This window comes from Branchiostoma lanceolatum, chromosome 4 (assembly GCF_035083965.1).
Source record: "Branchiostoma lanceolatum isolate klBraLanc5 chromosome 4, klBraLanc5.hap2, whole genome shotgun sequence".
Lineage (NCBI taxonomy): Eukaryota > Metazoa > Chordata > Leptocardii > Amphioxiformes > Branchiostomatidae > Branchiostoma > Branchiostoma lanceolatum.
In genome coordinates this window covers 22,915,425-22,929,164 of record NC_089725.1, presented here as the reverse complement: position 1 = coordinate 22,929,164, position 13,740 = coordinate 22,915,425, and the positions used below count along the sequence as shown (strand labels likewise).

The 13,740-nt window shown below is 44.5% G+C and overlaps 2 protein-coding genes across 5 annotated transcripts in view; one reads left to right on the top strand and one right to left on the bottom strand.

The window, feature by feature from the left end:
* Positions 1-13,740, bottom strand: part of LOC136433427 (uncharacterized protein CXorf65 homolog) — a 15,896-nt gene extending 2,156 nt beyond the window's left edge. The window contains exons 1-5 of one of the 4 annotated variants that reach the window (XM_066425632.1): positions 13,499-13,740; positions 2,036-2,404; positions 723-1,776; positions 464-537; positions 178-332 (exon numbers count right to left, since the gene is read on the bottom strand). In XM_066425632.1, the coding sequence (XP_066281729.1) occupies positions 178-202 (25 nt within the window). In that variant the 5' untranslated portion in view covers positions 203-332; positions 464-537; positions 723-1,776; positions 2,036-2,404; positions 13,499-13,740. The remainder of the gene's footprint in view (positions 1-177; positions 333-463; positions 538-722; positions 1,777-2,035; positions 2,405-13,498) is intronic. The other 3 variants (XM_066425630.1, XM_066425631.1, XM_066425633.1) reach the window with 3 other exon arrangements.
* Positions 10,621-13,740, top strand: part of LOC136433420 (uncharacterized) — a 68,381-nt gene continuing 65,261 nt past the window's right edge. Inside the window, exon 1 of the mRNA XM_066425616.1 lies at positions 10,621-10,979. Coding sequence (XP_066281713.1) covers positions 10,796-10,979 — 184 coding nt within the window. The 5' untranslated portion in view covers positions 10,621-10,795. The remainder of the gene's footprint in view (positions 10,980-13,740) is intronic.

Genomic DNA, 13,740 nt, shown 5'->3' with positions numbered 1-13,740 from the left:
ACGTTCTCAATTCCTTTAGCACGGCCTCACAAATATACTTATGGCGTTGCCTGGCACGCAGTGAATTTTGTCAAACTAAAGTCTGCTTTAAGTGCCAGTAGTTATTCCCAGTACATACTGTCAGTCTTAGTCCTAGAAATATGAAAACATCTGCATGCCAAGAACCTGCCTGCTTACCTCCGTACCTTACTGTAATAAACATGATCTCCGGCGCTACCAGGGGCTTTCAGATGTACATGTAAGGTGGCTGCGGGTCGGGGGTGAAGCGCTGGGTCCTCACTACACAGCTGGGGTGCGAATGTCCGGGTCTTACAGCCACCAGCACCGCTCTGCTATAACGACAGGAGCACGTTGGGCGCACAAATGGACTTCGTACATTAACTCTCCACTTACCAACCCACAACTGTACATAGCAAATATGATATGCGTTAAAAATGAACCCAAAAGAGATCCTCGCACTTACCTTGCCTCACCTGTTCCCCTACTGTGCTTCAGATTTATAATCTTGGAAATGTCGTGGAGTGTTCCTAATGTCAACTGCAGGTGGCGAAAGGTCAACAGTGGGTTGCTGGATAAGAATCAGGACCTTTTCAAAAGATGAGAGGCAAAGCAAAATCTATAATTTTGATAACGATCCTGCGGTTGGAAAATGCTAACTGAATTGTAACGAAAGTTTTTTAAAAATCTATGAAAAGAGCTCCATTTGCGTCGCTGATGCCTACCCTGTTTAGTGTTATATTCTATAGTAATGTCCGGGCAATTGTCAAACTGTGGTGCAGAACAATGTAAGCGAAAACACCGAAACTGATTCTCGACTGATTTTAATCTTTTTCCCACTTCTAACTCTAATGCTGACCACAGGCCAAGACTCAATACTATATAAATGCGAGATAAAAGAGAGCAGTAATCCCCCTCTGCACGGCAGCCATGGTCTTTGGTCACCCCAAGTTAAATTTAGACAGGGCCCCGTGTTCAGAATTATCAATGACTGGTGACAGCATTCTGGGAACGATATCTACAGAGATATATAAGGCAGGACGTGGTCGCGCATAAATAAGAACGCTGTCGTGACATTTCAACTGGTCTGGATATCGTTACATGTTTTAGCACGGGAAAACATCTGAAATAAAAATGTCATTTGCTCTAATAAAATGGGTCATTTTGTCCAAATGACACCAGACATTGGTTGTGGTCAGCTGTAAAGCGATCTTCGAATAAGAACCATGCGATCACAGTAGACTGGTGTTTTCATTGCAGCATGAATGGTGTTTGTCTTGATGACGTCAACTCGTCTGACAACCGAACAGTAATGTCAAAACAATAAAAGAGTCCCGTTGGACCAATATCTTATGCGACACTAGTAATAAAACTGTTATTGAGACAGGTCCCGCATTTCCACTGGTCAGGAAATGTCTTTTAGAAATGAAGAATGTTGAGAGGAAATGTTGACAACGATTTCGCTACTATGTAGTAGCTACTATGTCATGGCTGTTTGAAATAACTTCACATTCAGATCCAAAGCAGCGTTAGCCATCACATTACTGTATATTCCCTGTGGGTTAGCTAGAAAAGAGAGTCTATTGAGGAACAACCTGTCAAAATATCCATTAAGACTTCAGCTCACATTTCCTAGTGTCTCGGATGTGTTGAACATGCCTACCCTTATTCCTCTGTCGCCGCGGTAACAATGCTGCTCTTTTCTGACCCAATGGCATGTGCGCGGCGTAGAATGAGAAGGGGTTCACTTCAGGTCAAGATGGTTCCGTCGCGTCCTTCCTTAGGACAGATGACAGGAAAGTCAAGGTCATTCTTACCGTTCATGATTCTGTTTGGCACTGAAATTTCCTAAACGAACCGACACAGTTGACCAAGTCCGGTCACCAAAACCTGGTTTGACTCGTTACCTAAACAATTGTATTTACACAGATGAATGAGAACAATGTACGTTTTGACGTATTGTTAAACACAGAAAGAAACTTTAGGCCCCAACCTGGCGTTGCCACTACAGCTAGAAACGTGCTGTTTTAACACTTACTCGTACAGTCTGGTCCCGTCCCCTCCCTGACGACATCGAGAAGACTTGACAAGGTTCACTCGACTCGAAAGAGCGTTTCCAACGTCAGGCAGACATTTGATCTGGAATGTTCCCCCTTGGTTGCATCTGAATCCTCCATTTTTTCGGGGGTGATACTAAATCCCGGTGTGCATTGTCACTTGTTAAAGGCGCCAGCTACAGTTTCAGTTTAATATACCAGAGTCGCGTTACGTTGACGTTACCACATGGTGCATTGTGGGATGTATGTAGAGTAAGGTTGCAGATACTTCTCTTGATAAGAAGTGATGAAACAACATGGTTTCTAGGGTGACTTGTTTCTCATTCATTCATTGCATATTGATGGCTGTCCTAATATGAAAAGATAAAAGTGCATTAAGTGAAATTTATCAAGATATATAGATCTACAGTCGTGAGGTCAACTGTTGTAAACGGTACAGACGGCAGCGTTCTCAAAAATCCTCCTTGAAAATTCTTCCTGAAGTGACGCATGTGCCTGGTCATGTGAGTTTCAATCATGACAAGCTGGGGGGTGTGTTTTATATACTATAACGATCCACTTTATACATATAACGTTATATATATATGTTAACAAAGGTTGATAGTGCATGTAGTGAGGCACGCTTGTTCGCTGTCGGTGATCAACGTATTTGCTGCAGTCCTAGCGGGATCGCATGGTACCGCTGCTAGATAAACGTCTGAAGTCAGCAAGTAATCATCGTAAATACCCAACATCTCATCTCTAGCTGAATATTTCTATCTTCCATATCTAGATTGGAATTCCAGGTCAATTCCTATATGATTGACATTTGCAACATATTGAGAGCGCTTTAGCCTAAATCACCCAGCGTCGTTGTGGTCAGTGTCGACTCTTCATACACAGGGGTTTTAGTCTCTATCTACGCCGGCTATAGTATAGGGAGAATATTTGTCAGGGAAGTTTGGCCACCATAGGGTTTCATTTGCGGGCGCAGAAAATGTTAACCTTACCGTGGACTAACTTTGCTGGTCAATTTTCCCCTTTTTTTGCAGAATGTTACTATCCCTTACCCCGTAGGAAGGCCTGGCGGAGGCTAGGTGGGAGATGGGTCACCCGTCGCCACCCATAGGTAGGCGTCATAGTCTACTCCTGGACCTAACAGTCTGTACATGGATGATGTCATTGTGGAATGTCCGTGAAAGCCTGACATCTGTTTCTACCGCTGTACAAGTTGTGCACCTCTTACTAGGCATGCCTAGATATACAGGAGACAGCTGTATGAATCCAATGCCATAGCCGTATAATCCATGTTTTCATCTGCCATTTTGACTGGAAGTTTCAGATTCACATTTATTATGGTATATCGCCGGGTTTTTTTTCTTATAAAGTAAACTGCTTTGTGATTTGTGGGATAGAAACCTACGAAGATGGCATCGGCTCGCGGGGCATCCGTGCAGCAACTGCGCTACTTAAACCCATGCCCATTCCCCTATTCCGCTAGGGTCATACCCAACACAACCTGCAAGAAAACCACGCCATTTTCGTAAATGGCATTTGGATAACAGCTGCCTGATTTCTTTTAAAAATGACGAAAAGAAGGACGCCTGCGTTTAACCATATGTCACAGTTGTCCTGTTTTATCGTAATATGAAATGGTTGAACTTTTACGTGGCAGAAAGGCAAAGAGCATCAAAGAGTCTTCCTGGGATATGTGAAGATTCCTTGAATTCATGAATGTTCGGATTGACATTTTGGAGATGTGAATGGCTTCAAGCAGCAAATGTAGAGGCACGCCCTGCTAATCACACTCCTAGTCCCCCCGAAATCTGTGGTCGGACGACTTTATATCCTCCGGGACAATTGTTTCCCGTGCGGCTCGTACAGAGAGGGAAGACATGCAGGGAAGGCCCTGCGCCGGCGGCCTGTCATGTGTAAGTGCGTCCCGGGTCAGTTCCATCGGCAGGTGCCCCTCCCCACCCCTCGGCCACAACATGCTTCCAACAGCTGTACAGCTCTAATGAGAGCCCATGGCCCTCCAGCCAAGATCCGTACTAGATGCGGCCTTTACTATCAGGACGGCATCTTTCTTTCCTCACCGGCACTGGAATGCTCGGCATGCCACGTCCCCATGAGGACAGGGCTTGCGCTGATATCATGTAATCCGTGTAAGACTACATGAGATGTACCAAAGACCAAAACGACAGTGCTACACAGCTTCCCCAACTCAATTCTTGCCGGTCCGAGGCATGATTCCAAACGCTCCGAGGCATAATTCCAACCGCTCCGAGGCATGATTCCAACCGGTCCGCGGTACAATTTTCTTTACGCACCGCGACCTGATTCTAACCGGTCCTCGGCAGAATTTTCTACCCTACGCGCGCGCTGCCCTGCGTTCCTCGACAGCGGCACAGTCCCCTGTCCCCCACGCTAATACAGTGGACGGTCCCAGATGGGTCAAGGGTCACGCGTGTCGAATGTGAACTGCGAAAATATAAACTTTCGTCGCCGTGTGTCATAGGCATATTTGCTGTTGTTGCAACAACCGTGACAGCAATAAAACCGGCTTGGCTCTGTTTAAATTATGATATTAAAGTTCAAGAGACCTCAAACCTGACACTGTCAGTGCTACGGACTATAGTATATATATCATATGAGTTGGCGGTGTACTTGACGGGATCGGTACGCATCCTTCTCTTCCTCAGCTAGCTCTCCTTTTATATAACGTTATACTATAGCTTGCATTTTGTTTCTGTGTTATTTCAGATTCTGAACCTGAAATAAACGGACCTGTCTCGCAGGACAACTTCCTACGGTGGCAAAAGTTCAAGTTGGCCACGGTTTTTTTTAGTCCTTTCAGCATATCGCATGGTCGAGTTATTTGATGAAAGTTCATACATGGACAACACAGACTACTAGTAACAGATAGCATTTCTATAACATTCGATTTCATTCATGGCTGGGGCTATAACAGGATTTTTCCGTGACTGAACAAGAATATCTTTTGTATTATCGACCGTATGTTTCTGTCAATGAATTTTATGGCCAATATCTAATGTGCATATTACACAACATTGTTTTGTGGTGAACGTGTGTGTGTGTGCTGGTAGCAATGTTGAGTCCACGACAGGCAGATTTCTAGAGGGGTCAACGCCCACTATATCATCCTTTCAGTCGATCTACTGACACGGGAGGGGCAAAAAGGAATATCTAACGCCAATTGTCCGTCGATTGTAGTTGATATTGTAGTACTACCAAAGACCAAAACGACAGTGCTACACAGCTTCCCCAACTCAATTCTTGCCGGTCCGAGGCATGATTCCAAACGCTCCGAGGCATAATTCCAACCGCTCCGAGGTATGATTCCAACCGGTCCGAGGCATTTCCAACCGCTCCGAGGCATGATTCCAACCGGTCCGCGGTACAATTTTCTTTACGCACCGCGACCTGATTCTAACCGGTCCTCGGCAGAATTTTCTGCCCTACGCGCTGACCTGCGTTCCTCGACAGCGGCACAGTCCCCTGTCCCCCACGCTAATACAGTGGACGGTCCCTGATGGGTCAAGGGTCACGCCAGTCAGGTCGTGTTTTTCAGTGCTTCGTTCTGACTATCACCGTCTCTAAAAATACGTGCGTACAAACTAAAAGGAAGCCCTGATTGTCAATATCAACTACAATATCAACTACAATCGACGGACAATTGGCGTTAGATATTCCTTTTTGCCCCTCCCGTGTCAGTAGATCGACTGAAAGGATGATATAGTGGGCGTTGACCCCTCTAGAAATCTGCCTGTCGTGGACTCAACATTGCTACCAGCACACACACACACGTTCACCACAAAACAATGTTGTGTAATATGCACATTAGATATTGGCCATAAAATTCATTGACAGAAACATACGGTCGATAATACAAAAGATATTCTTGTTCAGTCACGGAAAAATCCTGTTATAGCCCCAGCCATGAATGAAATCGAATGTTATAGAAATGCTATCTGTTACTAGTAGTCTGTGTTGTCCATGTATGAACTTTCATCAAATAACTCGACCATGCGATATGCTGAAAGGACTAAAAAAAACCGTGGCCAACTTGAACTTTTGCCACCGTAGGAAGTTGTCCTGCGAGACAGGTCCGTTTATTTCAGGTTCAGAATCTGAAATAACACAGAAACAAAATGCAAGCTATAGTATAACGTTATATAAAAGGAGAGCTAGCTGAGGAAGAGAAGGATGCGTACCGATCCCGTCAAGTACACCGCCAACTCATATGATATATATACTATAGTCCGTAGCACTGACAGTGTCAGGTTTGAGGTCTCTTGAACTTTAATATCATAATTTAAACAGAGCCAAGCCGGTTTTATTGCTGTCACGGTTGTTGCAACAACAGCAAATATGCCTATGACACACGGCGACGAAAGTTTATATTTTCGCAGTTCACATTCGACACGCGTGACCCTTGACCCATCTGGGACCGTCCACTGTATTAGCGTGGGGGACAGGGGACTGTGCCGCTGTCGAGGAACGCAGGGCAGCGCGCGCGTAGGGTAGAAAATTCTGCCGAGGACCGGTTAGAATCAGGTCGCGGTGCGTAAAGAAAATTGTACCGCGGACCGGTTGGAATCATGCCTCGGAGCGGTTGGAATTATGCCTCGGAGCGTTTGGAATCATGCCTCGGACCGGCAAGAATTGAGTTGGGGAAGCTGTGTAGCACTGTCGTTTTGGTCTTTGGTATCGGAGCGTTTGGAATCATGCCTCGGACCGGCAAGAATTGAGTTGGGGAAGCTGTGTAGCACTGTCGTTTTGGTCTTTGGTAGAGATGTGGAGCTGCTGTTGCATGTTGTGTTACCGAACAAGAGTAGAACATGTGCACTTCGTGTAAAGTAACCTTCTTCACACCATCTTGTCGATAGTAGGTCCGCACTGGCAGAGGCCGCCGAGCTGACAGACTTCAGTGGGTCTAAAGTTTCCCAGGGAAGGTTATCACAAATACTGTAGACTGTAGAACAATCGAATACAATTACCCCCGTTTAATTGCACAGTAATTGTAGTAATTATACAGAATTATCACCAATAGTACAGCGTGTTCTGAGACCGGTAAACCACCATGCAATAGTTCCGTCTTTGTCCTAGGATAACAGGTACAGGACCGCCTGGTCAGTGGTCGGAGGAACATACCAGACCAGAGAAAAACACTACGAGTCTATTGTACAGTTAGGTCCAAATAGGTTTACGAGATATAAACCCAAGCACACTCAACGTACTGCGTGTGTGATATGTAAGGCATTACATACAATGTGAACATTCTGGCAACTACATGTATGTAGAAAGGCGACTCCGCAAGTTATCGTACAGAAAACATTTTTTCTACAACGAAGGGAAGGAAAATGTGACCATTTTTGTGATGAAAAGTACAGAGGAGTAGTCCAACTTATGGCTGAAGTTCGTCCTTGATCAGACAAGATGTTGATCGTTTCCTATGGTGTTCTCCGAAAGTTAATCTGCAGGAATGCATTGTCCAGAGTGCAGAAGCGTGTTGTCTTGTTCGCGCATCTGACATCTGTATCTTATTTCCTTCACTGCAGATAAAACACACTGAGTCATGGTGTATTCTATCCGTACAAACGATGTCCAGACTCTGAGAATGATCCTGAGGTCTCCAACTTATGTAACGTACTTTGCATGCCGGGATAGCTTTTGGCTATTGTATAGCTGAAAAGGCGCTTGCCCGTTGTCGGTAGCCAAACGCCGCAAAATCTTTCTGTCTGACTCAATGAATGAACACCTTTGCGTCCATACAACAGTATAGCAGGGAAGAACCTTGTGAATCTACATTTGGAATTTTAGTATGATTTTGAATGAAGATTGGAGAGACGTTCAGATGACATCCAGTCCTTGCAGTTGTATCATTCACCTCGTTATGTTCACTTTTAACATCCTTTATCTAAATTGCTGCTTCTCAATTGCTGCGTTTCTGAATAACCGTGAGCGACGCTGAACAGGAGTATTTCATTCACCACATGCTTACATGTGTAAAAAGACAGGCTTTGCAACTGGAACATGAGTAGTGCATTGAAACCTGAACTGACCATGTATATGTATGAGGTGTTGTAATCTAACGTCAGGACTCCCAGATGTGTTGGAGGGGACGTTTGGATCGATCTGCCACGCTCACTACCATTGGCTAAAATCCTATAATCATATGACAGTAGAGTCAATTCCACATTACCGAGAGGGTGTTTGTTGCCTTTTGTTCTAACATTTACAAAACCTTTGTAACAATCTATGTGAGATAAGTAACTGTTAAGAACAATTTCCAACATCTATTTGATGTTCTAAATATTTTCTGCTGTGTTCCAACAGGCCAACATTGAACACATTATTTGTATTAGTTTCTAAACTGTTGCAACATAGATTGATCATTTGTTTGAACATGTTCCAACATTCTACAAATATGATATAACTGGGTCAGTGGGCTGGGAACAGGCCAATTCACACATCCCTTCAAAGTATAGGGGATTAAGCCTAGGTGCCATGCATAGACACCTCAAGACAAAAGAGTTGCCAGTGTCCAGACGTGAAATCTAAAAATATACAGAGGCAGACAATAGAGCGTGATTAGCACCTACATTTATGGGGGCAATAACCCATATCTACCATTTTGAGAATGATGCAAAATGTTGGAACATGTTCCAACAGTGAAACAATCACACAGATGTTTAAAAATTGTTCTAAATAAAGAGATATTTATGCAAATACTTTCAAAATATTTCCAAAATATAAAGATGAGTTCAGACATGTTCAAACCTTCATTTCTAATTGTTTGAACAGTCTGGAATTATTTTGACTGAAATAGTCTTTGCTCTAAAATTGTTCAAACTTATTAGCAATATCATCTGAAAACCCTCTCGGTGACATGGAATTGACTAGTCACGGCCCAATTTTCACAATGTATCTTAATTCGACGCCATTCAATATAACAAAGAGAGCGTCGACAAGCGTATATACCACTTCAAAGTTTCATTACTTCATAAGGCCCTATATATGTATACATTTGTAAAGCATATCAGGCAAAGGTGCTTAAGTTGTAAGCAATATCGACATAGAATTAGACCTCAGACCTAGTCTACTTCCTGTTGACGTAGAACTGGAAGTAAGGTTTATATACAATCCGTAAAACGGTATCATTATGGCCTGATACAACAAAAAACAACTAGTCCGCCGTACTTCTCAGCAGCCTTCACCACGCCAGAGTACCACAGCCGACTCCATAGGCAGGCTACCGGCCACTGCTACTCACCTTAGCCTGTATTTACACAAGCTCTCGGCAGAGGATGGCGGTTACAGGACCGGCTGGCCACTAGGAGCGCGATTCGTCAGGCTACTACTCACCTAGCATACTAATATGCACTATGTCAAGGAGTCAATGTCCACGTGGTTAGCATCATCACAAATTTAATCTCAAATTTAATTTGAAAAAAAAAGGGCAGCGGTACGCTTCTTGCGTTGGCCAATGACATTGAAATGTCGTATGAGAAGATGTAAAACAGGGTTACCTTCAGGTCAGATTGAGCACCGTTGGTCCACTCTGGCTAATGTCATGAATGTAATAGGTCGGGGTTTTAGGACCCAGCGGGACAACTGACATTGCAAGAAGAAAATAACTTTTTAGAAAAATTTGACTCTAATCATTTCTCTGGTCGCTTTGCACGCGAACGAGCAAATTCAACGCTACTTCAAAGTTGTCTTGCTGTAATCCAACGATTTCTAATAAGTTCAAAGCCGTGCTGTTTTGTCGCAGCTGATCGAGCGTGTAAAACTGGTGGCTGGACGGGTTCCAGATGCGATGGCGTGCCTTGAACCTGGGAACTTTGGACCGAGTCTCCTGTTTCCCGTCCCGCACCGGCAGAGGAGGAAACAGACTGCGTGCAGCTACAACCATTAGAAACGGTCGATCTGATCACAACTGTGGAAGTCGGAAATCTCCGCGGAGATTAAACTGGCCATCAGTTTGATCCTAGTGACCTTGGCCAAACGGACCAACCGAAGGAGAGTGTCGTCTGAGACGACCGCTGATAACATAACATGACATGACAGTTCAGTCAAACAGAAACCTTTTACTCTGTGATCCATATGATCATCGTATTTTTCATTTTTTTTGGGAACTGAAATCGTCACATTTCTATCATATCATAAAATTTATTTCTTCTTCTTTTTTGTTGCAATTTTTTAGTTGTAGTAATTCCTGTTATTACAGAGAGTTACCCACACCCATTCTTCATTAAGCTTTCATATTTTCTAAAATATGACTTGGAAGGCGAACAAAACTCAGAAGCCAAGAAACAAAGGCCGACAATGTGAAGAAAAATCTATGTACGGGAGGCAAGTTCCCCAGTTACGATAGGATAAACAAAACAAAATGGCTTCTCGTTGTCTCTTTACCCGGGGTAATAAGGCTTCTACCATTGCCGAAAGTTCCATAGTTTGTTTTTCTTGGAGGTGGAGGGAGTTCACAACACGCTGTTCTTCCGTGCAAACTTCTGCTCCTTCGAGGTGATTAGCATGTTCTTACCCGTGGTGCTCTACGGCAGCCTGATACGTCAGCATCACTTGACACAGTTGGCACGAAGGGCGTCCAGACCGCGGCAGTCAGCGTTCAGACTTGGCACGGAGTTCAGCTCACCAGCTAGCCGGTCAGTTTGGATCTTTTTGTTCCACAGCCAGGAAAAACTTGACAAGTGTGGCCAGGTGTGTACAGGTGAGCCATGAGGATACAAAGAATACAGTCCTTGTGGTTTGTGGTCCTGGCCCTTGTGGCCGGGACGGCGGTGGCACAGAGCCCTTGCGGACCGTCGCAGTTTGAGTGTAGTGACGGGTCTTGCATCGAGTCCATCCTGCAGTGCGATCAAACACCAGACTGCCCAGATGCTAGTGATGAAGAGAATTGCGGTAAGTTTCTTTCAACATTGTCTAGTTGTATGGAGAAGATGGATGCAAGCTATTCATGGAAGTAATTCTCACTTGCAAATTGCTGAGTCTTCTGGCTTGTCAAACTTCTTTATCATACTCCATATGGAGCCATTTACTTGCCTTTAGCGCGTATGTTCTAATTTCATTTCTCTGTGATGTAAAATCAGCCGGGGAATAATTACATCTTGTTTGCGCCGTGCTTGCTGCTCTGTTGGCGGTATTTGGTACACCAGTGTCACAGTCTTTGCATAACTCTGCTTTCTGCGGTCTCCGGCCCGACCAGAGGCCAGGCTGGTCCAATTATTATGAAATGCAGACCCGGCTTCCGCCACGACAGAAACGGAAGGCCGCAGTGACAACGTGCGGCGTAAACATTCGGATGGATCACCAACATCTATCAACATTTCCTAAGTTCTGCGAAGGAAATCCGTCTGACCCGAATCTGACTTTCTTGGTTCCTTTTCGTTTGATCTCTATATAATTCACTCGGCGCGTCAGTCCCTAATTTTTCCTTCAAACTTGGCTACGGTTCGTGGCAGGCGGCCTGACGAGGTACCGCAGTGTCTGGAACATTAGTTGGATCCAGATGGGAGGGAAACGGTCTAGAAAAAACTCCGAGTCCAACTTGTCCAGCGCATGAAGAGGCACATCACGCGATTTGTTCTGAAAGTTCGCGACGAGGCGTTCTACCCTGGGTTGTCCCGAAATGGGTCAATAGCGGCAATCACGGCACGAATTGTACCCAAATACTAAACAGCTATACTGGTCCTAGGCGTGCCAGTTTTGCAGGTTTTCACCAGACCATAGACACATGAGAACACCAATAAAAGATATGATTCTGATGTGTAGCTACGAAAAAGGCGAAAACTTGCACGGACGGAGAACAAATTAATGTGTATGGAGACTGAACGCATGTTACATCACAGTTCTTAGCTTCCTTGGTCACATCAAACCTCCCTTAGTGGGTCAGTGTTTACCCAGTGTGAGCTTGACCACACGAAATTCTCGTACATCCGTCTTCACTTCCAGGTGTTTGTGTATCGACAGCGCCCCCACTTGGACTTACAAACAATTCATTTTCGCCCGTGTCAAAGAAAACATACACAAGCACCCAATGCGATAATTGATGAGCCGGCCACAGCGGGGGAGGATAGTCTCGCTCTCGGGCCATGTTTACAGACAACAGATAATGTATACTTTAATAATTGGGTCAGTCTCTCTCCCATGTTTCGGTTATTCTTTTACTTGCCTGGCTCTAAGAATAGACGAGGAGGAGGCAGTTTTGTTCTCTTGCCAAGTTGTAAGCCTCATCCTCTCAGTTTTATGTTCCACATTCCACAGTCACTAATTTATAGCAGATACATTTCGTAAAACGACAAGCTCGCAAACTCATTCCCAGGCCATTGCAGAAAGCAAGCGGGTAGGATAGCCTCGCTCCCAGGCCCAATTAGACCCACCGTCGTCAAACGATGCATAATTTAAATTTCACGGCATTCCTTGCATTGTGATAAAACCAGAGACGATAAATGGTCATAAATCGCCACACTCCAACATTACAGTAGACTACAACCTCCTTGAGTAGAACCAAATCACACATAAAGAAGCCATAGCCTATCTGTCGTTTTGTTGTGCCAATACAATTACGGAATGACATGTGTCGGATTTGCGTGTTTGTTTTTGGCTGCTGAAAAGCCGGTTTTACATGTACCACGCTGGTTTCCTCGGGGATATGGTATGGGAGGTGCCGATAGGCGATCTACGGACGGGCCGGGTCTGTAGAACAGCTGTGCAGGGCCTGGCAGCGGCCAGCGGAATGAATTTGTATGGATGTCGTCCGTACATGAAGTTTGGCATCATTACGTGAATAAGGAAAAAGTGCTGACTCTATTTAGTGAATTTGTGTCATCGTTTTACATACATCTCTCATTGTAAAATTACGACGAAGTCGGTTTTCTTCCCGAGAAATTTAACGTCGGGTGAGTGAAATATGAAATTGCGGCAAAATTGGTGACCCGCACAGCACAAAAACTTATCAAGATAACATATCGTGTGACATGCTCGGAACGGAACGTGGAGCCTGCTTGGCGCCTTAGATGTTGTCCTCGGGGAGGGAGCACAGTTTCCTTATAGAGTTTATCATGGCTTGATAGGCACCATACTTTCGCATATACAAATTCTTGCCACACGTCCACATAACACTAAACTGGAATAGTGCTGATTTGTCACAGATCCAACATACACAGTTTACAGTAAGACTTGCGATAATTTGCTCGACACATTAACACATCATTAGTCAACCCCAGGGAATCTGGGGGCCTCAGGGCCAGGAAATGGCGTAGTGGCCAGAAGATTAATGCATATCGAAGTGTTTACCGCATCATCTTGATATCAAAGTTGATATGATCGCCTATAAAAATTTTCCCCTCATTTATTTTCACAAAACATCCTAGTTTCGATCGGTCAGTGTACCCGTCCCTTATAAAAGACACATTACTAACCTTGTTAGATTGACTTTTTGCATGGTTTTCCTCACTGTATATTTGGTATGTAGTCTCGCTTTGTAGCATCCAAAGCTCCAATGCCCCTTCGGAAAGCGTGGAACAAGGAGCCTTAAAATGGATCTTAAAGCGCTTTGCGTGGAACGTTCACGACACACAATTGAGATACCTGCTACGTGACGTCATGATCGTACATTCAAATTTGAAGTATCATGACATGGGTGTAGAGAGGCTAACTGCCG